Source organism: Phaethon aethereus, assembly GCF_964289735.1.
Source record: "Phaethon aethereus genome assembly, chromosome: 2".
NCBI classification, from domain to species: domain Eukaryota; kingdom Metazoa; phylum Chordata; class Aves; order Phaethontiformes; family Phaethontidae; genus Phaethon; species Phaethon aethereus.
In genome coordinates this window covers 98,270,874-98,298,188 of record NC_138582.1, presented here as the reverse complement: position 1 = coordinate 98,298,188, position 27,315 = coordinate 98,270,874, and the positions used below count along the sequence as shown (strand labels likewise).

The window sequence follows — 27,315 nt, the reverse complement described above, 5'->3', positions numbered from 1 at the left end:
TTCCCAGACTTCAGTCCTGCCTTCGTTACAGATCGGCAACCTGCTGCTGTCTGCAAATTAAGAATAAGGAGTTCCATCTGAGGACACCAGCCTGAAATACACTTCTCTGTTTCTTGGGAATTACAACAGTAATCTTGTCTCTCCAGTCCCTGCTTACTCTAACCCTAATCCTAGACTAGGCACCTTCTGTGGTTTGAAGGATTTAAAGGAACTAGATATATTGAAGTGTTCTATAGATCTGGGAGTTGTTATTGTTAGATACAAGTAGTAGAGTGTCTCTTTCCTAAAATACTATAAAATTACTACTTTTTTTTTTTTTTAAAGGATCTATGTGAGAATGACCATGTTCTTCTGTTTCTTAAATTTTATATCTGGATCTCAAAGTAGCTGTAATTTGGAGAAGACTAGTGAATATCCTGCTCTGTTATGAGAAGACATTCATCAACATAAAACAGCCTGGAAGGTTTCTCTAAGAAAATCAGAGCATAGAATTCTTTAATAAAACAGAAGGCATTTAGAATTTTGTAAGTTTTTGGCTATCTGGGTCTTAAAAAAAATGAACCGTTACACAATCATGAAACAACTAGGTGATGGCACCTATGGCAGTGTGTTGATGGGGAAGAGCAACGAGTCAGGAGAACTTGTGGCTATCAAAAGGTAAGTAATATCTAAATTCAGTAAAGGTACTTATAAAATATTAAAAGTGTTCATTTTTAACGTTATTGTTGTCTGCCATCTCTGTAGAATAGAAAAAAAGGTCCCTGTTCTTTAAAAAGAAATTAACATAATTTTTTTAAATTAAGATGCTTAACAAGGTGATCATGGGTCAGACTTCAGCTAAGAGATCAATAGACACATCAGTTTGTATAAGTTACTGATTTATTTTGGCTTACAAAATTGCGTGCTGCTTTTGTTCAGTTCGTACATGTTCCCTTCTAAAAATGTGGTTAGGCTAACACCAAAGGAAAAGCAAAACTGAATGTGCAGTTGATTAGGAAAAGCAAAACTGAATGTGCAGTTGATTAATTAGGGAGTTTGTTTATTTATATGAATTGTAAGACTACCTATCTTAAGGGCTAGATTTGAAATACCTTCCCACCCGCCCTCAAATCTTTTTAGGTACTGCATTAAGCTTCAGATATTGCTACAATAATAAATACCAGTTAACAATCTGGTCAGGTAAATAAAGGCTGTCTCCTTGGATCTAATGAAGCTGTGTTGTGCGTAATCATCAGTGTTGTCATACTTGCCTAAAACGATTATTACAAAACAACAAAAATTGTACTAGAGGAGTGGGGAAGTTCCCCTTGTATTCCTATGGAATTTCAAGCAGGATGTAAAACGTAAGTTGAAATACCAGAAATTGTATGTTGCTGAGATTTTTTTTTCTCCATTTATGGATTTACTGTAGAAAGATAATTGTAATATAATGAACTGACTTTGGTTTTAACAATTTCTGAGAATTTCCGGTTTCTCCATATGCTGCTAGTACTGTTACCTAAGTTAATAATATTAATCTAAGCTAAAAAAAAAAATGCAATTGAATATTTTCATTAGTTTTAGGCAAAAGGACCAACATTTTGTGGGAAGTGTTCTTCATTCTCGTGATTTCAGGATTTGGAGTTCTTTTGTGTGATTTTTAAGTTTGGGATTTGAGGGGGGACAGTTTTGGTTGAAGATACATTTATTTTAAATGAAAATCTTGGCTTTAAATCTCTTTGCTCTAGGCACTAGAACTTTACAGAAACACAGCAAATAACATGACATTCACAACCTCCTCCCAAAATCTGAGCAGCACCACATATCCGTGTTTGTATCTATGCAAGACTTACAAATAAATTCATTACACTGTTACATATAAGAATTAGTTTAGAGACTATTGTATGTATGTATGAGTAGTGCTTGAAAAAATGAAACCAATTTAATTTGGTATTTAATACCTTGGAACAGGTTTGTAAAAATGACTGATCAAGTCAGATGCTGAATTATAATGTTAAGCGGTCAAGATACTTTGCAGATTTTAAAATATTAATTTTCTTGTTTTCCTAGAATGTGCAACTTAAGAACAAAGAGGTGATTCTTCTGGTTTGAAATATCCATGTTTTCTGTGTGGTGTCACTGTTGCTTTCCTTGTTATTAAGAGCACAATTCAACTGATACAAAAGGATTTTGTGTGCCTCATGTTTTTATAAATAACTTGGAGTAGCACTGTCTCTCTGCCTAACTACTCCTCTAAAAATATGTTTGCAGCAATTCTAAGAGTTGAATTTGTTTTTAATAATGTTGCTGATGGGTATTCTAGATGGTTTTAAATTGAGTTCAAAATACAGCTAATGCTACACTTGGAAGATAACATGTTTAGATTTTTTGTTCTAAAAGCATTCTGTACTGTTCGCTGAAAATCCTTTATCTTGGACATGTATTTCAGAATGAAAAGGAAGTTCTATTCATGGGATGAATGTATGAATTTGAGAGAAGTCAAGGTAAAGTGGTGAACATAACCCATTTATAAATAAGTGTCTGGTTAGGTTTGCATGAAGGAAAAGGGCATCTACACTGTCCAAGCATAAGGCCAAAATCTGTTAATGGGTGTGACAGATTCCACAAAACCATGGGCTGCCGGCATTCCTAGAGCTCCTGCTGCTTTGTGGAATATCTCACTATTCTCAAGCAGTGGCCATGTCTCCTAGCCAAGCCTCTTGGCTGGGAGAGAAGATGAAGAAATCGATGTTGTGTGTGTTCCTGTGTTACACCATCTTGCGCTTTCATTTTACTGGCAGATTTCTAGGTGTATATCCAGTCCTTACATCTTGTATTTGGGGCATTTGTAGAAAGCACTGTGAGTTTTGGCTAGCCGAATGATAGAATAACACTTGAAATCCTAGGTTTAAATTCCAAGTCATCCCGTGTTTCAGGCATCTGATTTTCTGTATACACAAAATTCCCTAAAAAAGGAGTTGGGTATCCATAATTAACTTCTTGGACATAGGACATAGTCAGTATCTCCAAAAAGAACACCTGTAAGAGAATCATTGGTCACGGAAGTTTCATAGCAAAAAAAAAATGCTGGGTTTTCTTACTCAGTTCTGTGAGCAAGAGCTGTTACAGCTTCAGGATGATCTTTCATCGCAGGGGATTAGGGGTTTGTGTTAATCTGCATTCCAGCTATGATGTAATCCCTAGAAATAGAACTTTTAAATTACTATTAATGTCATTGCTGCTTTTATTTTGAAATTAATTTAAAATGCTATTTTGTTGTTCTTTGAAACAGATTACAAGATAAATATGGACTATCAGATGGACACATTTTGTAAATTCTGCCAGAAACGTTTTCAGATGAAAAATTTAGTTCTGGTAAAGAATCAAAGTTACTGTTCAGTTATCTGAAGCCATGTTTTGCTTTATTACAGTCTCTAAAGAAGCTAAATCATGCCAATGTAATAAAATTGAAAGAAGTCATACGAGAAAATGACCACCTTTATTTTGTATTTGAATACATGAAGGAAAATCTCTATCAGTTAATGAAGGACAGGTATGTCTTTTTCACAGAACAAGCAGTGTGCTTATCGTGCTTTATTTAATGACTCTTATGCTATCTTGAAGAACACATTGGAATTTCTGGTTTTGGCTCTTCTTGCAGCCCCACTGATGTGAACAGGAGTTGCTGCACCTGCTTATCTGAGGATAGAATTCTGCATTGCTCTGCATTACAATACTGCAGATTGTAATGCTTTTGGAAATAAGTTCGTTCAGTTGTTAATATGATAGTTTGCATGTCTCTGTGTAGAGCCATGAGAGAAATTCCAAATACTTTAGTTTCTTTATTAGCTTTCTCTGTAATGTATGAAGGATTGGATAAACACTGTTAGTTCTGCTTTTGCTCATGGATTTGCGTTAAGGTGGGGATGGTCATTTGCATGTACCTGCATGCTCATAAGACAGACCTGTACATGGACTAACTGTGTGATGTTGCAATCTTGGACAAACAGTACATAGCAAGGCTTGCAAGGTGGACTTTGGAATAGGACCTGCATTTTCAATAACATTTTTCTTTGCCAAATTCTTTTGCCTTTAACGTGTGTTTCCTTCAGACTTTGTTATGCACCTTTATCTCCTAATGTGCAAAGCTCTGAAGTTTGCATCCTGAGATAGCTGCTAGCGATGTTAGCACAATGTTACTTACCCTAGAGCTGAGAAGCACTGTTCTCAATTGGGGTTCTCTTCGGGGTACCATTGGGTAACACACCTACCACAGTGCTGTGCTGCACGGTCTTTTCCGTGCTGCATTACTGCACATTCCATGTTCATCTAGGCAAGCACACTGCTGGCCAGCCAGCTTCTAGAGAGATAGGATCATGAACCTCTCTGCAGAGAAGTCCCTCTGCAGCACTTAGAGTGAGTGAAATTAAGGCCTGGTAGCAAGCGAGTCTTGAGATGAGAGCTAGTTGCATCTGTCTTTGTGCACAAGACTTGGCAGGTCTGTTTTCATCTGTTCATGATGTGTTGTGCAAAATGAAGAAACACATTTGTACTGAAAATACATTAATTTTTTTAAATTATGTGAAGTTGTTAATCTGTTTCTTCACAGAAACAAGTTGTTCCCCGAGTCAGTCATCAGAAACATGATGTATCAGATATTACAAGGGCTAGCTTTTATCCATAAACACGGTAGGTTTCATACTAGAGTTTAACTGTGTAGCACTTTTTTAGAAAATAAGATAATGCACAGTAATAACATGAATAAAAATATATAGCAAAGGCTATTAATTATCTCTAATAAAAATTATTCTTACCTGTTTCAAGTATGGTGTATTTTTAAACCATACCTGAAGTTACACTTTGTTTTCTGGTAATCAGATTTTCCTCTTTCTTTTTGAAAGCATTGGATATTGTTCATACACTGTTCAGTACTTTTCTCCACCTTAGTTACCAGGTGAATAAACAAACTAAAGAAACTTGTATGCTGTGCTCTACTATGCGTTTCTGTTTCCTCAAAATGATCTATTTAAGGAGCACTGATACTTTACAGATGGCAGTTTCTCTTGTCTTGCGATACTATAACTAATATGATACCCTCCATCTAAAAAAATATTAAAATAACTTGTTCACTAAGAAATTCAAACAGTCTCCTTATCAAATACAACCTGAATTTAAAAATTTTAAGAGATGGGATTTTTTCTAAGAATTACAAGCACAGTCTACTGTGTGCACACAACAACAACAAAAAGTTTCGCACCATTTACAAAACTTTCAATGCTCATGTTTAAGATCTGTCTGCAAACTGCATTCTGAAATACTGGTATTAAGATCCTTTGCTTAGTAGGAATAATTTACTCTTGGTTAACTCTTATTTTGTACTTGTATTTCACATCACATTGGTATCCTTAAAACTTTCCAAAGAGAATAAAACATTAGCTGAAAATGAAACAAGAACCAACATTCCCAGTGATCTCTGATTGGCTTTCATGTACCCTGGCGAGGCCTGTTGATGAATCTGAATAAATAATCAGTTCTGTTCAGTATTATCAAATACTCAGAAATTGCCATTTCATGTTTTTCTGATCAAGATCACACATTGTTCTCTGATGATTGGCATCCTCTTTTTCCTCCTTCATTTCTACATGAATAAATGGGAAAACAAGAATTTAAGAAAAACTGCCATTTCTAAGTTACAATATTAGTGGGGTTTTTTTGACTGTAAGTGTTTGGGAATGATGGGTATGATAAATTTGAACATTTACATTTTGCTGTAATAATTTCAGCCAATGTCTTACAGTGGTTGTCAGTTTCTGCACGCAGAATTCCCTGTAGCAAATGGATTTCAATCAAATTGATTTATATTATAACAAACTGTGTGTACCAATTAGACAGCAGAATTGATTTGCATAGTGACTTAACTGCTGTCCAGGTATATAGGTGCTCAAGCCAACAGCAAGCATTAAAGAAACTTTATGTGCCTGCATTACTAATATTAGCATTCCTGAGCAGAATTCTGGTATCTTTTGTATGTCTGTGTCTGCAAATTGTTGTCACAATGATAAATAAACTAGTTAAAAATTGTTCAAGGAATTTTATAAACGAAATAAGTGTGTCAGATGCTCAATTTTCCATTATTCAAAACCGACAAAGCAGTTGTAGTTTTTGCAGAGGATTTCATTCTGAAATTGGTTTGTTATTTGGTATTGTTGCAACAGCCAATTCATTTTCCTTAGTGTGTTAATGACAGTTTACAGTTGTTAATTTAAGAACACCTGGTGTAATAATCACTGGAGGGAAAATATGTGTGCTTGCTGGGGGAGGGTTACCATTCTTTTATGGTGAATTAAAAGAAAGAAAAGAGACCCCAAAAAAAGCTATATTCTTACAAAACATCCCAAAGTAAATTTTGGATTACTCTAATAGAGGTTGCTGTTTAAGAAGTGATGACACAATAATTCACCATTCTTTTCTCTCTGGTCTTCCATAGGATTTTTTCATAGAGATATGAAGCCTGAAAACCTTCTCTGTATTGGACCAGAACTTGTGAAAATAGCAGATTTTGGTTTGGCTAGAGAACTAAGATCTCAACCACCTTATACAGATTATGTTTCTACCAGGTGGTAAGTATATTAAGTAGTTAATACATTATCTTAACTAATTACCTTTCTCTTACCATTTTAACTTCTCTATTATTTCTTTGCATCCTCATAGGTACCGTGCTCCTGAAGTTTTGCTAAGATCATCTATCTATAGCTCACCTATTGATATGTGGGCAGTTGGCAGCATAATGGCTGAATTATACACACTAAGACCTCTTTTCCCAGGCACAAGTGAAGTAGATGAAATCTTCAAAATTTGCCAAGTATTAGGGACTCCAAAGAAGGTAAGAGTTAAAAAAGCTCACACAATTTTATTTAAAAAAAAATTCTTATAAAACGTTGAACCTTACTTCTTTTTTGGAACATACTTATAAATTACTGTTTTGGTAAGTTTCTTGCAAACTTAAGGTTTTCTCAACTGTATTTTTTTTAAGCTTCCATTAAGGCACGTAATGCTAGTCTTTTACTGTATATTAGCATTGGTTCTATATCATACTATTATGTGTAGCCTTGATGTCTTCTGATGGAAGCCCGATAAAATTGTTTAATTTAGTTATTTAAAGCTATGCATGTTGGAAAGAAAATCAGAAGTCTCCTAGGATTTTGTTTTGCCACAGCCAACTTGCTTTCCTTTCCTGAAAGTGTAATTCTACTAGGCTGGCACCCAGAATTTGGAGCTTGCAGAAGATACCACAAATAAGACAAATTATGCTTTTCTTTTTTTTAAAGCATAAAGGAAATGCTTGATCTCAAACACAGAACTCTTGTAAATACTGTTAGCAATAAAAAGTAATGGAGGAAAAATGTGCAGTATATTAGAGAGGAAACAAGTATTTTCAATTATTTTCTGGACAGGCTAAATACTATTTAAAGTTACAAGGAAGGTTTGGGTTGGGCATATGAAAATATATGCAATTTTATTTACTTCAGTTAAAAAGTTGTTTTAGCAAAGGATATATGAACATGAAAGGAAAGAATAGACTTACCTTCAGAATTTTGAATGAACTGAAAAAAGGCCATATAATATAATTTTTTTTTTGAGAATAAGGTAGAGATGGCAGATGTATAATCAGTACTTTATGGGCACAAACAGAACTTGGTGAAATAACTGACTGAACACAAGAGTCTCTAGATCTGTAAAACCTAAGGGTGGGAAAGAAAAACATAACTTTCAGTAGTGTTTTACTAATATAAAATGTAGCATAATTCTTGTCCAGTAAAGGAGCTGTTATCAATAGACAACTGAGAAATAGAAAACTTAAAACAGAAATAGATTAAGCTTAGCTAGGAACACACAGAGGTTGAAGTGGTGGGAAAACATCCAAGAGAACATACTGAGAAACAGGTGCAGACTCATGACAGAGCAGAGAGTAAAAGGTTAGAGGTGGGACGTTATAGATGATAGTTGTGGAAGTGAAAACTGTATCTAGAGGACTAAGTGAAAATTGCTGGGATGTGTAAAAACAGTGCTTGCTATGACAATTGTGCATCAGAAATAATGTGTCATATGGGCAGTATTTTAAGACTTGAGTTTTCAAACACAGAAGTTTTTTAAGCAGCTCACAAGTCTAGGATAGCAAGAAAAACATTTTGGTGTATATTAAGAGTGTCTGTGAAAGAGAGCAACATACTAGCTTCTGGAACATTTTCAGGGTATAGCATGAACAAGTGCTGAAGTGCAGGGAGCTCAGAGAGATTTTCCACTGTGTGTAGTAGCAGAGCAGCACAGAGACAACTGCTGTGGGTTTCCTCTATCTTATACGTAGTTGAACAGAAGCAAATCATGACTGTTTACACTCTGTCGTTCCCTGTCTAGCAAGCTGATTGCTTGGGAAAACAGGGAGCATTACCAACTGAGTATTTCAGAGAAAACTGTAGCCTTTTGAACAGACCCTAAGGGTTAGAGACCCTGTAAGTCAGCCGTTTAGCATCAGGAAGTGGTACTTAGTCCCTCTGTGCTCCTGTCAGCTGCTGGGCAGACTTGGGAATTTTATCTCCTTAGGACAATTCTAAGGCATTCTTCAGGGAGATCACTGTGTAAGAAGAGTACTTAAATATTATGATAGGAATTATCACAACAAATGATGCATTTGTTACAAGTAAAGTACTGTTCTGCATTCTGAAAAACATAAGTAGTTATTCTGCAAAACCAGACTATTAAAATTTTACAAATGGTATTTTTTTCAGACATATATTTTAATTTATTCTATTATCCTGCAATAAGGAATTACAGGAATTATGTCCAGAAGCTATCTTCATTTCAATTTGCCTTCCATTCTTTAAGTCCATAAAACCATACTAATGACTTCTTTGAGTTTGGGTTTTTAAAAGTGACAGGCAACTATTTTGCTTTATTTTATAAATGAAGTTGCTTTGTTTAAAAATGTTGCTTTATTTATAAGCAGTGAGTTGCACCGTTCAAGTACACTTGTAGTATGCCAATTTAATGAAAAAGCTGATGATGATCTGAAAAGGAGAGATTAATGAAATGTATTTTCATTAATTGAAGGTTGGCAATGGCACTTTAAACATTTCCGAATTCCTTCGAAATCATTCCTTTATCACCGCCTCTGGCAGACAGAATGTCACCAACTCCAATAAAGGAGATACAGCACAGGAGGAAAGAACCTATCTCCATTAATTTAAATGAAAAAAATTCTTCTTTGAGGTAGAATAGGAAGTCACTTGAATTCTTGAGACTTACTTTAACCAGACGTAGTTTATAATTATACTTGAGTTCTTTGATTACCATAGACAGTATTAACAGAGCTAAAACTGTTGTACCTAAAAAGAATAGTAATAGCTAACATGATATCTTAAGACCAAATTCTAACAAATCAATCCAATTTACTCCTGTAGCAGTGTAACAAGCTTTGTGGGTAGAGGAGAAGCACTAATATACATACATGCATTACCTTCAGTAAGGTTTCTGACGCTGTCCCTCATAATATTCTCATCAGCATATTTATATAAACAAACTGCATGATAAATGCATACCTGTTTTGAAAGCCTCATTCAGAGAGTAAACTTTACTGGTCTGCATTCAAAATGAAAGATAGAGTGAATAGGACTCTTGAGTGGTTCTGCATCTGATGAAATTTTAAAGTTGTATTAAAGGCCTTCTGATGGAATGTATGTTATTTAAGTTGGTAGATAGCAGGCTGGGAAGGACTGAGTATGTTAGAAGACAAGATTAGAATTCCAAGTTTCTTTTTCAAAGCTACATCTCTAATTTTATAAAATTTCTTTAGTAGTGTGTAGAGTGCTGTACTTAGGAATAATCAGCTGCATAAATACCTGAGGATAACTATCCAGCCAACACATCTGTTGAAGAGGATGTAGGAGCTATATGGTGCATTGTATGTCAACAGTATTTTGTTGCAAGAAAGACAAATACTATACCAGTGGGTAGAGAAAGGAGTATTATCCAATGACTTATGAACTAATCTTTCCGTCCCGCTTGCTGTATTATATCCACTTTAAAGTTTTGCCTTTCAAGAGATAAAAATCAGATTCCAAAGAAGAAAACCTTAAAAAGCCTAGACCCAGGAATTCAATTGTTTTAATTTCTTTAGCCTATACAATTAGCCTATACAAAGGAAGACTGGAAGAAAGGAGAAGTAGTACGCCTTCTAATGTATAGAAAGGCTGTTCTAGAGAGAAGAAAGAAATAGTCCTTCTTGGTATTAATGGATGATAACACACGCAGCAATGGTCTTTTATTGTCGTAAGAGAAACCTGCATTTTTCTAATCTTGAGGAGAATTAAGTTCTGGAATAGACTGTTTAGAGCGGTTGTGGAGTGCCAGAGCAGGAAGCTTTTTGAGACTAACAACTGTCAAGAAGGGACAAGGACGTGGTCTAGATGATCACTTGATGTCTTTGATAATCCTATGATTCTGTATTCAAATGATACAAAGGACTTCAGGGTTTACTTTTGGAAAGTTAAACACCCAAAAAAAAAGTTTCATCTGGCAGTCATGGCTTTTTTTCTGTTGCAGTAGTGTCTAGTTGTAATTTAATCATTGACTGTCTCAATGGTGGAATCAGTGTACATTATATAGGCTCCATCATGGTTACACAATCATGGTATGCTGTGTGGAAGCACCTCTACTGGTCCCATAAATAAGGTATGTTGAAGTCAGCAGTTTGAGCTCATTTCTGTGTAGATGGGATGTTCAGTACTGCTGCTGGTACTGCTGCACTCTCTTCTCCTTCTGATAGAATATATCCAAGTGTGGTATCCACAATGATGATTCCACCTTTACCTACAGGAAAGCTTGAGGACTGCCATTGGAGACTGATGCGTTCACTGGTGGTGTAATAATTGTAATGGAAATTAGGAATGCTGCTTTTCCACTATTGTCCTGGTTTCAGCCAGGATAGAGCTGGTTTTCTTCACAGAAGCTGGTGTGAGACTGTGTTTTGGATTTGGGATGAGAAATTGTTGATAATGTGCTGATGTTTTGGGTTGTTGCTGAGCAGTCAAGGACAGTCCAGCTTCTTGTGCTGGCCTGCCAGTGAGCAGGCTGGGGGTGCACGGGGAGCTGGGAGGGGACACAGCCGGGACAGCTGACCCAGACTGGCCGTAAGAGATATTCCCTACCATACGACGTCATGCCCAGTACATAAACTGGAGTTGGCCGGGGGGGCGGAAATCGCTGCTCGGGGACGGGCTGTTGATCACGGGGTGGTGAGCAATTGCTGTATTGGGCATCACTTGTTCTTGTACATTCCTTTGTTGGTATTATCGTTGTTGTTCCCTTCTTTCTTTCTGTTCTATTAAACCGTGTTTATCTCAACGCACGAGGTTTTTTTTCCCAATTCTCTTCCCCGTCCCACTGCGGGAGGGGGAGTGAGCGAGTGGCTGCGTGGTGCTTAGTTGTCGGCTGGGGCTAAACCACGACAACTATATAGGAAGGAGCTATGCAAACCAAGCATGACTCAAGCTGCATAAAATTAAATTTGATATAATACCTCAAAGAGATATAGTCTTTGTTCTTTTTTGGTACTCATTTTTCTTTCCTTTGAAACAGAGTGACTGGCCAGAAGGATACCACCTTGCTTCTGCCATGAATTTCCGTTTCCCACAATGTGTCCCTATAAGCCTAAAAACTCTCATCCCAAATGCAAGCAATGAAGCAATACAGCTTATGAGTGATATGCTGAACTGGAATCCAAAGAAGAGACCTACAGCAAGTCAGGTCTGAGCACCTGAATGATTAAGTATAAGTCTGAATTTTCTTGCATTGTTAAAAAATTGTAGATGCAGAAACCAATTGATTGTCATTAATACTGATGGCCAGAGAAACTCCTTCTCATTTTGAACATTTTGGTAGGAACGAGACTGAGTAGTGAGGAGAGAAAGTTCTGAACCTGGCTCAGTAGACTTCATAAACTCTTTAGTTATTTCTGCAATGTTGTCTTCTGTATTGGCATATTCTACAACCTTCTCTGTACAGGACAGAGAAAAATCTGAGGTGCAAGTTTCCTGAATTGTAACTATAAGTCAATTCTGCTGCCTTCCCCCCTCTGTACAAAGGGGGATATTGAAAATTAAGCTTTGCTTTTTGTGAAGCTGCAGATGAAATGCAGTATGGAAGAGCTAAGGATTAATTTTACTTGGAGATGGGACATAAACTGTACTAAGTGATAAGGAAAGAACTTTGTGAAGAACACACCAATAGGTCAAAGATCACAGTTTTTCTCCAAGTTAATTTTAAAAAACATATTTCAAGTACCGAAGATGGTTACATTCTACTGATTTTTAATTTTTTTTTTTTTTTTAGTATTCATACCTAATGGAATCCTATTTAGAAGGTGTAAAAGGGGAACACAATTGGGAAAGAAAAAGGACATATTGCAAGTTATCCAAGTTGGATGTAATATAAGTGATTCAGAAGTGGTTAAGCAGATGGTACCAAGTAGAGCAACCATTTCTCTCCACTTTATAAAGCATATCTATTGTTACAGTCACTGAGATCTAACTGTAGTCCATTGCTGTGTATCTCTACACAGAATACTGCGTGGTGCTTTATGAAAGCAAATAACCAGCTTTTGCCTAAGTGAGTTGTTGAGGAAGCAGCTGCACCAGTTGTGTAATCCACAGCTGAAACGGAGAGTTTAAGTACAAAGGCAGCAATTCTCAAGTGCAGCTGAGGCAAAACATCTCTTTGAGAACTAACAAAGAGTAGGATCCAACCCACAAGAGGTAGTGTAGAAGAGTGTGTTGTTTTGACATAGGAGGAGCTGTGTTAGTAAGCTATGTCTGTGCTGTGTGTCTAGTGGTGGACATGAAAAAGTCAGAGAAAAAGAACAGGTCTGCCTGTAGACAGACATTGTAATTTCCTAATAAATAGCATGATGGCACAGCAAGCACAGTGGATATACTTCAAAGCAAAACAAAAGCAGGGAAAGCTGGTGATAAGAAAATGAAGGAGAAACTTTGTTCCCTAACATCCTCTAATTGTAGACCCCATACATTAATATTAAGTGGCAATCATCACACTTGGGGGGGGGGGGGTTTAAACAAACAAACAAAAGCTGTTGACAAAACATAGTTAGTGGTGGAAACATGTAATAAAGCATGTGGTAAAGGTAGTGGAGACTATCTGTTTTAAGACTGAAATTTGTTACTGCCTGACTGTAGAATGGTGTTGAATGTAAAATGCACCTCCAAACACAGACTCCACAAAACCTAGAAGTAAAGGAGGGAAAGAAAGGACATGACTGCTGTAACATGTACAAGTGAATCCATCTTACTAAAATTATAAGATGGGAAGAGTTTAAAATACAGAACTGACAGTTATCTATACACATTTTTTTCATATGATCTCATTATGCATCTATCTTGCATCTGTGCTGCAGAGCTTGCTCAAATGCTTCAGAAACCTGCTTACATCCTTGATGAGATTACCAAAATCAACTTTTTGAAGTAAAATTAGTATGTTTTATCTTCTTCTCCAGGCTTTGAAGTACCCTTACTTTCAAGTTGGCCAAGTTTTAGGACCTCCTCCACAGCATCTGGAGAAGCAGACTCCTATTAAACCAGTTCAGCCAACAGAGACAAAGCCAGCTTTACCTAAACTGGAAGGTATATCCATGCCAGAACCTCTGTCTTCACCTGATGCACCTGACAAAACACAGCCACAGCCCCTGTCAAAGGTTAACCACCAGCCTCTCCAGCAAATTCAGTTGCCTCAGAATACAGCTAACCAGCCAGTACCAAAACAGCAGCAGCCACAGGCACAACCATTTTTTCCAACTATCAATAAAAACTCATCGCCAGTAAGTTTTCTTCAATAAATACTTAGGTGGTTTTAATAAAAGTGCTTAACTATATTCAACCAGGCAAAGCCTTGAAAATTGTCATACTTTAGGGGCTAATTAAGGATGTCAATGGACGCTTCCTGAAATTTTACAGCAAATCAAGAATAGATTGCTTGTAACAACCATGTATGTTCTTTTATAATAGCCTTTACTGAAATGCTTATGCAGTAATTTAGTTACAACTGCTATCATTTATTGACCTTTGAGAAACCATTCAGAAAAATATTGTTAGTATACAACAGAGAAGTGGAAAGGGAGAACTTTACTTGCCTCAAGCAGAAAGATACCTGAGAAAGTTCACCCAATTCCTAAACTTGTAAGAATTTAACCAGTAAGATCTTTAGCAGGATGAATATTAAACTTTGGTTTGTAATCCTCATTTTGCTTTCCACTTAACACTCACTGAACTACAATATAAAGTATGTTAAGCATAACAGGTATTCCGAAAATGCCGGAAAGCAAACTACAGTCAGATGAAAGGACAGTTTTAAAATCTAATAATTTCTTTGGAAGAATATGTCAAGGAAAGGCCTGACTTCTTTTGTTTGCTGTATTCACTTTGGGCCGAGAGCAATTGGCACTCCTAAACCCTGAGCGTGATTGCTGTGAACGTTCTGCACCACTGTGCTCTACTTCTTGACAGTTCATCTACCACTGTTGAGAGCATGAGTTTAGCAAGATACCAGTAGTACTCAGCACTGAACTGGGTCTGAAAATAGAACATTAACTGCACTACTTCAGGTAGATTTGAGCAATTTAAGGATGACAGTCCAAAAGAGCTACACTCAAAATACTTGCCAACATTATTGTTATGTTTTGTGCTTAAAATCATTCTGAGACTATGACCAAAACAGACACAAGACAATGGGAAAAATTCCCTCAAAGTTCTTAAGCGGTGGTCAGGAAGTGAACTATAAAATTTTGGAATTGAAGATTTTTTTTTTCTACTTAAAATAGAAACAAGCAGGTAGTGGACCTCAGAATGGTGCAGTAGGTCCTAAAAGCTGCAGAAGACGATGGGGTCAGACTTTGGTAAAGGCTGTGGATAGCTGGGATGACTTGGATGACACTGAATTTGGAATATCATGTTCCAAGAAGCCTAGCATTGCACTGTTAAAAGAAAAGAAAAACAAGGAATGTCTTTTTAGGTAAGTCCTATAATTATAAAATCACTTTTTTTTTTTTTAGTAAACAGTGTCCAGTAGATTTATAGATTGATTAAGACAAATCTGCTAAAATTTTGAGTCACTAAAATTCTGCAAAAATGCAAAGCTGGTCTGTAAAAGGAGACCAGCTTTGTTTGTGGTGGTGATATAGTGCCAGTAATATCCAAACAGAATCAAATTTGTTTTCAGGCACTGTATGGTTTAGGTGTTTGTCATGTTATTAAGAAACTGTGTGTTTTACTAACATCAGATAACTAACTTCATTTCCTTTGTCGGTTAAGTTTGGTAATACATTCTGCCACAGATACCCACATTTGCTTTTATTCCGTAGTCTTGGATTCACTTTCTTCTTCAAAGTTGCAGGTCAGACTCTCATGAAGTATGAGATTTGGCTGTTACTTTGTGGGAATAAATTCTACTGATGAAAGTAGCATAAGAGAAGAGCACTGTACTCTTCAGACTAGGGTCAGCTTGTGGTATTGAGAGCTGGAGTTGTTGGTCACATTATTTGAACATTTTGATTTTTCAGTGTCCCAGAACCAAAAGCTTCATGTTGTGTCCAGCCAGGAGGGGAAAATAAGGTTCTGATGAGAAATGATTCTGGAAGATCAAACACATCAGCAAAACAGTACTATCTAAGACAATCAAGATACTTGCCTGGTAAGGGTAAATGTCAATACATTATGGAAAATAGGAGCTGTGAACAATCTATGTACAGTACATTTAAACTTTAGATTTCACACTGGATAATTTAACTTTTCATAACCAGGGTAAATTTTCAAGTTTTGGACTAAATGCCTTTCCAAGGATATATTGCATCACAGTTGACGCAGGAGGTTCCAGCTATGTAAATGCGGAAAGGAGCTCAACGCTACCCGTACACCATAAAAGTTCACAGGCCTTCTTATGACCAGTAGTATATAAAACCCTCAGTAATAGGAATCCAATAGCTCTTGGGTACCTAGGAATAAATCCTCATTGACTATAAGCAAGTGCATCTGAGGACTAAAGAAACGTATATACGTATATATGTAGCACATAGTTCTCAGTTTTGCAGTATCAGGAGGTTTGGGTTGTTTTGCACCTAAAGTTCTGATAAGCACAGTTACCCTTCTTGGTAGGAAGTGTTTAGAAATATCAGCCGCTCGCACTAGTAGGAATTTACACCCTCACTTCCCAAGGCAGTCATCCTGCTTAAAAATAAATATATAGCTTAGTCTAAATCTGGATCATTTTATCAGGAAAGTAGCATGAAATTATGCAATTGCTAGGAATAAGAATGGGATGGAGGAGAAAGAAAAGGGAATGTTTCTTTCAGTTAGCATTCAGAATATATTCTATAATCACATTATTTCATTGGTGCCTCAGTATCTTTTCTTTATTGCCATGATGGTGTGCACAATTACATTAAGTGTATCATGACTTCTTCTGTAATCCATATATGAGAATTTAGGTGGCTCGCAGAGGAATTCCTGATTATCAGGCAAGTTGTTTTGTAACAATGTCTCACTAATTTCTCAGGAATTCATTAGGCCAGTGATGACTACTGAACATGAGATCACTTCTTGAATGTTAAATACAATCCAGAGACTCAAGAGTTTAAGTTCAAAAGAAAAAAAAAAGGGGGGGGGGGCGGGGGGGGAGGGGAGGCTTCCCTATCTAAAGGTAACACAAATGGAAAGTTCATCTGTATTTATCTTTTTTTAAGCATGTTTCTAATACCTTTCTGTTTTTAGTAGAGATTTCAATGAGAAAGACATAGATGTAAAAAATAATTAATTTCAGCACTTAAGGGAATAATAGCTCCAAGGAGCATATTTGGTATTTATCTGTATTACTTTAGTTCTGTTACCACTAGATCTGGTAGATGCTTTCATGATGTGTAATCCCATTAACTTTTGTAATGCTCGTAACACGCTGAAGTAACAAGAACCTCTTTGTCCTACTTTTTAAATTATTCCTTGAAGTAGTAGTTTATTTTCAGCCTTGAGAACCCCAGTTTTTGATAGGTATGTTTAATTTGTGTTAATTGTTTGAGAGTCAAAAATATCAATAATGAGGTTATGGTTTTATAGAAACCAAGTAACTATACTAAAAACACTTTTGTAAATTCTTTCGAAAGCATGAAGAGAATTGTTCTTAAATTAATGTCTCTAGTTTTCATGGTTTGGATGAAAAGTCTAATCAATGGACATTGTTCTTTTATATTAATGGTGTTTACATTATACCACAAATAATTCAGTGTTGTTTTAGTGTTCTAGAAATATCCATTTTTCATTGGTTTAATTATGTTTGAAAACTCATATTTATAATGTTTTCCATAATTTGCTTTCTAAGGTGTAAATCCTAAGAGTGTCTCTTTAGTAGCAGTCAATAAAGAAGGATCACATGGCACCTGGAACAACCAGTTGTTTTCTAAACCACTGGTACATGCTGGAGGAGGAGTGACTTTCAACAGAAATACTACAGGTAAAAGTGTAATTAAAAGTGGTCGCATTATATCTCATCATACTTTGTTTAATTAATTTTGTTAAGACCATCTGGTTTAACTTCCAATATCAGGCTCAGCTTCTAGGCTAACTTTTTTTTCTTTTTTTAACCACAAATTCATAAAATAACAACTTCTTCGTATATAAACTATATATTTTGCTTTCAGATCATAAAGGAAGTATAGACTAGCCCCTCTTACAAAGTTATGTCAAGACAAATTTTGTCTGTAATCCTCTTAGACATTATTTTATTGTGTTAATTTAAGCAAATAGTTTGACCTCATTACTGCCTGGCCAGTGTGCTGTGGGACACTATAAAACAGCAGTCTCACATATCAAAACAAGACGGTGGGCAGTGTGCTCATGTAATAAAAATACTGCCTAATATTCTAAAACGTGTCTTTTAACAATCTACCAGCCTCGTGCTAAATACTCTGCTGCATGAAAAGTCCCCTTATTTTCAGCAAGGAACTTGCAGTAAGGTGCCTTTTGGTAGTTCGTTTTGTGAAGAACGCTGTTATTGGCATTTTATAGAACGAAGACTAAGACTAGTTAAATACCTTATCTAAGATTTCACTGCAGAAAGCATCAAACTCGTGACTAAATTCTATCTTCTGACCAACACGCCCTGTACTTTAAATACACGGTCCCATCACCCTGCTAGGGAGGTTACCTTGTTAACAGCTTTGGAGGCATTGTCCAGCTAGCAGGAGTCACTCCCAAATACTTTAATGCCAGCAAATTACCTAGCCTTATGTGCTTGTACAAGAAGAACTTCAGAACGCTTGTTTACATGCAGATGCCCCACCCATTTTTAATAGAACCATAGTAGCCATTCTCCAGTGTCAAGAAGCCTGATTTTTCTCTCTGACAGTCAGGCGAGGTGTAAGTTGTTAATCTGAAATTATGTAAAAGATTTTAGGGAGAGGAAAAATAACAGCACCCGTTGGAATTTTGATGGAATAGAAAAGACTTTTATTTTTTTAGGCAACCATCATATGTACCTTTTTGTTTTCAGAAATATAGTATCTGGGTGCCTCAGAATTAATTAACGTATTCAAAAAATATTCTCGCAAGGAAATGAGGCACAAAAAGGCAAAGAGCTATCTTCAAAGGTATGCATCAATAAGCTAGGCATCTACCTACTGAATTGGACTGAAAATAAAATTAGGTGAATGCTAATGGTAAAAATTCTTCTTTTGTCTTACTGGCTTACTGTGGGTATCTACCAAAATGTTTAAAGAAAGAAAACTTAACTGATTATTTTGTATGTTTGAAAATACTTACTATGATTTCCAGCATTATCTTAAATTTTATATGATTTTTCATATATACTGGGGAGGTAGCAACATTTAAGACAAACACACATGAAACCAGGATAGCTGGAACACTGATCACAGAAATACAACACGTGTAAATTATATATGTTTTCTTTTTTCATATCGACAGGATTGAAAGTTGATACTGTGCTGTTTACTATTTAAATAACTAGGTTTAATTTATTTAAATGCTTTTTTTTCCCTCACCCACAACATTGCCCTAAGGTGAAGTAAAATAACAGCAAATAGTTCCAAATGCTTTATTTATGAAGAATTGTAAAGTTATGATCAGTCAACTTTGCAGATACGCCTGAGTTCTTAAACTTGTGATTTATGTATTTGTGTGACTGGAAAGTGATTGCATTATTGGTAAATCACATTTTTATTCCATTATTAGACAAGGACCTTGTAAAGTAACAAGTTAGAGTAACATTTCCTGCTTGAGAAAACATAGGAGTGAGACTTTGTAGCTACAAAAATGTATCAGATATGTATTCTTTCTTGCTTTCTTTTCCCTCATTTCTTTCACTCATCTATCAAAGTTCTTCATACACTTTTTCTAAAGTTCTGTCTTTCCATCTTTTTCTTCCTTTCATTTTCCTTATCTACAGATGAGAACTTAATTATACCTATTGAAAAGCTATCATGCAAAGAAAGGTTGAATGAAAAATTAGAGGATCCAAAAGGTAATTTATAGCAATTAGAGCCTGGTTCTTTATACATTTCATATTTATGTTTTATATTTTCTTGTAAAAATTGCACTTATAATGGAGATTCCTGATGATCATATACTTCATTTTCAGTTGTAATCTGTTTTGTCAAACCTTGCTCTCTTCATTGTGACTTCTTCTGGACTCGGCACTTACTGCGCTTTGAAAGACAGCGAATTATTTTATTACCCTAATTATAATCCACAGCATGTCACTGCACTGTTGCTGCATAATGGTGAAGAAATGATCCTGAAGCAGCATATACCTCTCTCCTGCTTGTTCATAACAGCACTTGGGAGTTGCACCATTGACTGCATTCTGATTCTCCGTAGCACTGATTTATATAGTGCTGTGATTACATAGATTTTGGTGGAGTTACCTTAGTGTAAGAGGGTGGAAACTCAGGTTTCCAGGCAGCCTAGTTTGTGTCTAAACACACTGTTCACTGCCAGCATTGTAAAGCAGCTGGAATGTTTCACCTCTCGCCCACTTTCTGACCCCTCCAGTGCGTACTGCCTGTTGCTATGTCTCATTGCAACTTGTTCATACCGTTTTTTGAACTTACTACCCAGCTCAAACAATCCAATGACTTTATCCTTTATGAAGAATCAGGTGTGTGTTGTTTGAGGTAAGGAATACAGCCTGGGCCACACTTACACTTGCTGATATCATGGCCATGAGTGCTTGCCTATACACCTGCTGCCAGACCTGCTGGATACCTGACACATGAAAACTTTTATAGCAAGAACCCCTTCTTTTGTACAGTAGTGATCAGAGGTAAGTAACAATTTATTCTGTGCTTTTAAATAGGATTTTTTTTATTTGTAGTTACTCTGTTAGTTTATATTGAACTTTTTTTTTTCCTCCTGCCCTTGTTCTCATCCTACAAAAGATCACCCCTCCAGACCTCTCTATTTCACCCAGACTGTTCCTCCTGGCTGCACTCTTCCATTTCCTGAAGAAGGGTTCACAAAGGACATTGGACATTTGAGAGGTAAGGAGAAACAAAAAATAGTTGAGCAGTTTTTGACAGATAGGCAGCTTTGCTGAGCTGTAGATAAGAAGCAGCCAGAAGTAGTCTTTCCAAGGTTATGTTAATTGAGGCCTGTCATGTTCTTATTTTCAGACCTCAGAATATTAAGGAGTGCTACTGAGCAGTCAGAGCTACAAACCACTCTCAGTGAAATAATTAGGAACTGGGGGAGTAAGAGAATGTGTGTGCATGTATATATGCACAGACAAGTGAACGAACCACTAAAGCTTGTTGCTTTTGTTTTTCAGGCACGTTCCTGAAAAGGAAGAACAACTTAAAGACTACAAGAAAGTTAAATTTTATTAGAATACTTTAATAAAGTTGTATTCTTCACTAGGACTTTTGTGTCATTCTTTACTGTGCTGGAGACTGGCATCACCTGCACACAGGGAAGCCACAAGGAGACCAAACTATTTGTGGCACTGACAGAAGTGACAGTTTGGGAACACTGACAAAACTGAGTTATCTGAATGATTTTTGTTAGTGCTTCTGAACAGGGAGGTATGCAATGACCCAAGACAGCTGTAATTAGCTGAGGATACCCTTTTGGGTTTGTACATGACCAATTTTACATCTTATAGATCTACTGCTCTGAGCTCTGAAATTATCACAGAGGACTGGGAGTGTTTGTGTGAAGAGGAACATTTTGGGATCGCACTGAGGCCAGAGATTTAGGAGACAGAAAAACTGTCAAATCAGATACTGTGTGTTTTACTGCAGCTACTATGCTGAATATTAATATGATAAAAATGCTCACACTTGATAAAAGTCAGATTAAAACTACTGCGTATGGCCTTGTAGTTCACAAATTTACTACTACTGAATACAGAACCACAGCATTAGAGAAAAGCATTTCTCTCTGGACATTGTGCCAGCACAGTCTTAACACTGTCCCAAGTGATGACAGACAAAGAGAAGGTAAGAAATTTTCTTGGAGCAGGGAGTCTAAGTATTGTAACAGATCTCTCTGCCATTGGACAATAATTTCAGTACTAATTTTGTGTGTAAATGCACAATGTTTCTCAGCTTTCAAAGGAGGATGGTTATGTCAGCCTTCTCAAGGCTTTAAAGAAAGATTTGGACCAAAACAAGGCACAATAAAATTATAACCAGGGTTAAAGAAAGAGGGTAATTGGGTCTGACTTTTATAGCTGGCCTTTAACTGTGGAACCGGCAAAGTCAACTTTAAGCAGTGCACCATTTCCCACAAGAGAAGTTTGGTTCTATTATTTTCAATAGATGTAGGCCGAACAAGTTGAGCACAAGAGTACTGTTGAGCGCTAGTTTTCAAATACTGAAGTGCTTAAATCAGCTTCCAGCAAAGCAAATAGCTGTAAGTAAAAGGTAAAATCGTACCTTTCTCCAAAACTCAGTGTAAACCTTTCTATGTGGTCTAAGTTTAATTAAAGTACTCGTGAAATGTTCATCCTGCTCTGTTATCTTTATTCCCACTGAACTGTAGATCAGATGTGCTGGATCTGCAATTTAGCAAGTCGGTTAGGTGCTGTAAAGGGTCCAACTAATATACAAAGCAAAGAATGAATATATACTTTTTTCAACAGACAAGCAGTAGGGAGTTTTTAAAGAACACTCATACTTAGTACTCTTGTGGTATTGCAAATACACTTTGAAGTGACTATAAATTTAAAGTAGGCAAGGTTTTCTGAATGCGACTGAAAATACTAAAACTCTGTAATGTCAACAGGAAATCCTGGCTTTGTAAGTGGTGCTGCTTACAACCCATCAGGAGTATATATCCCTTCCTTTCATAAAAAAGAAGTTGGATCAGCAGGACAACGGATACAGCTAGCTCCTCTTGGTGCACCTGTATCAGGTAAGAAACATCCTTTTACCATACGTGTCTGAGGCAAAGAGAAATGTTCATTTGCCATGTTTCCTATAAGATTTATTAGCCCTCGGTAAGGTTTTCCTCAAGTTTTGTAAATACAATTCTTGGGCATAAATTGTTCTTAACATAAGTGAATTGAATGTAGGTGTCTAGAGGCAGTCCTGATACCCAGAGAAACTATTGCTACTATCATTGTTAGGTAAAAGAGAAAAAGGTGCAAACATTTTGTAACTCTAGAAGATTTGGACCATTTGCTAAACTACTGTTCATTAGCGGTGAAGGTCTAAGCAGAATTGTAAAACTATGTAACTGCACAACTCTATAGTAAATGGCCAGGTAGATGGACACAAATATAATTCATGATTTATGTAGCTAGTAGGAATTGGTACAGTCAGCAACTAGTAAGTATGCAAAACAGATAAATTCAAGTTTTAAAAAGAGGCTTATATTTGAGTGGATTTGGAGCAATTTTCTTGACAGTCACTTTCATGTAGCTTGGGACTGTCTTGCGTGGGTCTTCAATCAGTTTAATGTCACTTAATGCAATTGAATGGTGCTCATCCATGCTTACGGTGGCCTCAGCCATTTCAAAAAAGGCAAAGACCTTCATCAATTGACTTAGTAAATTCACAAATAATGTTACACATACGGTATAAGCAGTAAATTAAAATTATTTGCTCTCATATTTACTGGCCGTATTTAGTTGGCCTGTGGTTTCTTGCAGTGGTCATGTCAGGTAGGTTTTCACTGTGTCTTCATCTCACTGTGTTGGCTATGTAAGTCTGTGGATATTGAGATGACACTACTCTTGTACCCATGAAATATCACAAGAGTGCTTTGTGAAGTGAAACTTTCAATGTTGCTACATTATAGAAGGTAAAAGCCAAACAAGAGAATGCAAATGACCATTTCTTAGTAGCTATGATACAGTAATGATGTAGCTGTACATTACATTACAAGACTGTTCCATTCATCAGTTAAAAACAATGTGAAATCTGTTCTGAACGTAACTCTTACCTTGGATCCTCTGTGGTATGGATGACATTCTGAGCACCTTCCTTGTTGGTATGTTTCTGATTCAGAGAAGATGAACAGAAGTGCTCAAGATGCAGGAGAAACTGGCTTGTGAGTGAAGATTTAGAGCTGTTGTCCAAAACCCATCAGCACACTTCTCTAGTTACTTCAGAGGAAATAGTAAGGCCCTAAACTAATTGTGAATTGTTTAACTAAAGGGCCTATGGCAGACTCATGTGATATATGGTCCTGCTTAATAATGTTGTCTTTTTGCTGACTTGCTCTTTTGAGTTACCTGTTCCCCTTAGGAACTTGCAAGCGACTTCTGAGGAGGAGAGAGGGAGGGAAGGAAGGAGGTGGCATGCATATATAAAATACTCTTAGATGTATGCATATTCTGAGTCTGAGTTGATCAGAAACCCACCAGGGAAGGCTGGAGCTGCACTTCGTTATCTTATCAACTCACCACTGAAACACAACAGTGAGAGTTTTAATTTGTTACAGTGCATGGATCAAGAAGTTCATAGGAGGACAAAATCTGCAAATACCTCTAGACTGCTGTGAATAGTAAGATTGAAAAGGAATTACTTATGGTGAATCCAAAGAGAAATAAATTCATTGTTAATCTGTAATTAGAAATGCAAAATGTGTAGTTAAAGTCTGAAAGGCTGGCAGATGGGGGTCAGTTAAGACTCTTCCATGTCCTGGAGAAGAGCAAGAGTCCTATTGCTTAAACCTCATATTTAGCCTAAAATCTGCAGACTTGCATGGAAAGAGATAAGGATGAAGCAAATGGCAGGTTTTATCTCCTATCTGTCAATATTTGAACATTAACATTTTTTGGTGACCCTTTGCTTTGTATTATGCAAACTGAAATAAGTTATGCTCTCAGTTGTTTTTGTTCTCTTCATTTGTTCTGTTAAGTGTTTTAATGCCATAATTTAAATAATTTAATGTAGTATAAAAGATCAGTTCTCTGAGGAAAATGCAATGCCAAGATGCAAGAAAAGTGGCCTTCATTTTTAAGACAGGGTAGGCTGGAATTGTACTTGCTGATGAAAGATAGATAGGGAATGCCAACTTAGAAGAAAAAGGAACAGTAGTAGTTTTCAAAGAGGTGGAGACCTGACCCCCAGTTTCAGTTCCTTGAGATTCCTCCTTTTCAAATGTCTTGATCTTCACTTGTTCCTTAATGGGTTCAACACGCTGTTGAAAAACACCACCAAAAATAGGTGTTTTTCCATGAGAATGATAAGTAGGTACACACACAAAAAAAGCATTTTATCCATAACATGTTAAATTAAAAAAAAAAAACAGTATTGGTTTTAGATAGGAGAAAAAGAAGAGGAGAAAGAGAAAAAAGACTAAACTACAAAAGTAGGAATGGAAGGGGCAGGACACACTTTGGGCAGGCTAAGGAAACAATAGTAAGGTATGGCAGGAGTCTGGATAAGAGAGATCCCGAATGACTGACTTCAAAGACTTGGGAAGGTGGCAGAATTGGTGACGAACATGAAGAAAACCATGAGCTGTCAGCCCCTGCAGCAGGGCAACTACTTTAATCACATGAAACTTGGGGAAGCAGTAACTATCACAAATGCAGAAAGGGGAAATCTGAGTAGGAAGGCCAGGAATACGGTAGTGCACTACTCCCAGTGCCTGCAACCAGGTGGATGCCAATATTAAGGGATAAAAGAACCCGGGGACTTGAAACAGATCCTATGCAATCAATAGAGAAATGGGAAATGGCGATGAAGAGGACTTGCCACCAGGTACACCAGGAGTTCTCAGCTAAGCAGGAGAGGAATAAAAGGCATAAAATCTTGAAAGGAACAAGAGGGTCTCCAGAAGCTGTCCTTCGGTCTAGCCTGTTTGGATCTTAGTAAGTTTATCAATGTTATAATTACATGCTTTTTCAAAAGCTGAGATAGAAGAAAGAACACTTCCATTCTTGTAGCAGTTTTGCAATAGGAGATACAGAGTTGTAGACATACACATTGGTTTTTCCACTGAATTTCAGCCTGAATGTTTTCTCAAGGGATTGCTGCAAAACAAGTATCCAGTAGATGAGAATTACTAGTAAGATAGAGGAACTGTAGGAAACATTAACCTTATCTGAAAGCAAGCATAGACAGCATATCAGAGACCAAAGCATCCTGCTGTGTTAGCATCCTTGAGTATCACAAGTCATCTCTAAGCTCGCATTCTTTTATCTGTAAGGGAGTGAAATACCTTTTAAGTTATAATTAATTCTGAGTTCTTGTTCCTTTCAGATTATTCCTGGAAAACCAAAGCTCCTCGTGCTCAGTTACCAAGTCCTACTTTCAATTCAGCAGCAAAAAACATGAATATTTTAACCCGCCCACCAACAATTCAGCCAGTACATGGAAGAACAGACTGGGTGGCCAAATATGGAGGAAACAAATAGAAAATGCCATCCTGTATAGATATTATGTGACCTGTGTTCAGTCCTCCTGCACTGGAAACCTGAAATGCCTATTTGCTCTACCTTTTCCTAAGACTATGCAATAGTAAAGAAGAAGAAAGACCTTCTGTTCTATTACTTGTGGAAGAAAACTTAATACATATAATACCATGTAAAATACTGCCTATAAAGAAGGATTTGTTGAAGTATTGTACAACACACATTGCCAAAACTGCTGAGAAGTAGGTTTTGCGTGACATTTTTCTATAGATGGATCTCCTATTATCGTATTCCTGAAACAGCTGTTACGGTTGTTCACCCAATGCAGTGTCCACTATTAGCATATGCTTGCTTTCCTCTACACAAGCAGCTAGAAGCAGGGCTAAAGCAGAGCTTGTACCCAAGTGATACTTAGGGTCTGTAACATGCCAGTATCTGTAATAGCAATGAGAACTTAAATCCTTGTAGCAGGACATAAGCAATCCACCAGTAACTCCTACACAAGGTGGGTCTAAAAACTTGGCCCGTATATGGCTATACAATGATACAGCAATATTGGAAAATGGCTAAACAAGTAATGAAAGCTAGATTTACCTCACCAAGCTGTAGTGAAGCCTAAAAATTAGATTCTACTGTTACAATTAACTTATGACCATTTTTGGTCAAAGATCGGTGGAGATTTATATCTGTCCTATCAAGGGAGTGTCGCAGTAATATTTTAAGGACCCTGAATCTCTGCAGTCTGTCAGTCATTTTAAGGGTGAATTAGCCAAAAAGGCATAAATTGTCAGTAAACTCATGTTTCTACATGTCTTTATTGAGTGAGCAAACTAAACTACACAAGTTGAATATGCTACATGAGGGAGGATATTGGGCTGTTCTTCAAAGATGTTGCTTTCTGGTTTAGATCTTAAAGGCCAACTTAAGTACCTGAAAACACACACAAACTTTAACAATGCCTCACTGTTTATATGCTCATTCAGTACTTTCCCTGGCTTCTATGCTAAGTTTTATAATAATATCCCACAAAGGACCTTACAACATACAATAAATTGTTTCTAGGATGTTGATCTAAGCTACTTCTGTTAACAGCTCCATGTAGAAGAGATGCTTTAGACTTAGTAGTTACATTAAACCTGCCATTTTAAAGTACAAAATGAGTATGTTCTTTAAAGATGTAAAGCTCTTAATGATTACTTTTAAGCACTGTAAAACAGAAATGTATTTGTATGTCTTTTATAACTGTATATAAAAATTTTAATTCCTGATTTACTGCCCTAATGTGCCATAATATATGGGTTATATTAACTTACTGGAAGTCACTTTAATCTGAAACACTTGTACCAAAAAGTCAAGTATTTTGTTATGAAAACTGCACCTAAAAAAAATGCCACTTTAATACTG

At 36.6% G+C, this 27,315-nt stretch overlaps 1 protein-coding gene across 1 annotated transcript; it reads left to right on the top strand.

Annotated features, from left to right (window-relative positions):
- Window positions 1-556: 556 nt before the first annotated feature.
- Window positions 557-25,914, top strand: MAK (male germ cell associated kinase; the record flags this gene model as incomplete). The annotated part of the gene is made up of 14 exons (XM_081996456.1): window positions 557-657; window positions 2,429-2,483; window positions 3,411-3,532; window positions 4,589-4,668; window positions 6,467-6,599; window positions 6,691-6,862; window positions 11,614-11,781; window positions 13,544-13,864; window positions 14,864-15,054; window positions 15,602-15,732; window positions 17,410-17,541; window positions 19,492-19,566; window positions 22,329-22,457; window positions 25,760-25,914. The coding sequence occupies 14 exons, from the start codon at window positions 557-559 to the stop codon at window positions 25,912-25,914; spliced, it is 1,965 nt and encodes a 654-aa protein (XP_081852582.1).
- Window positions 25,915-27,315: the final 1,401 nt, after the last annotated feature.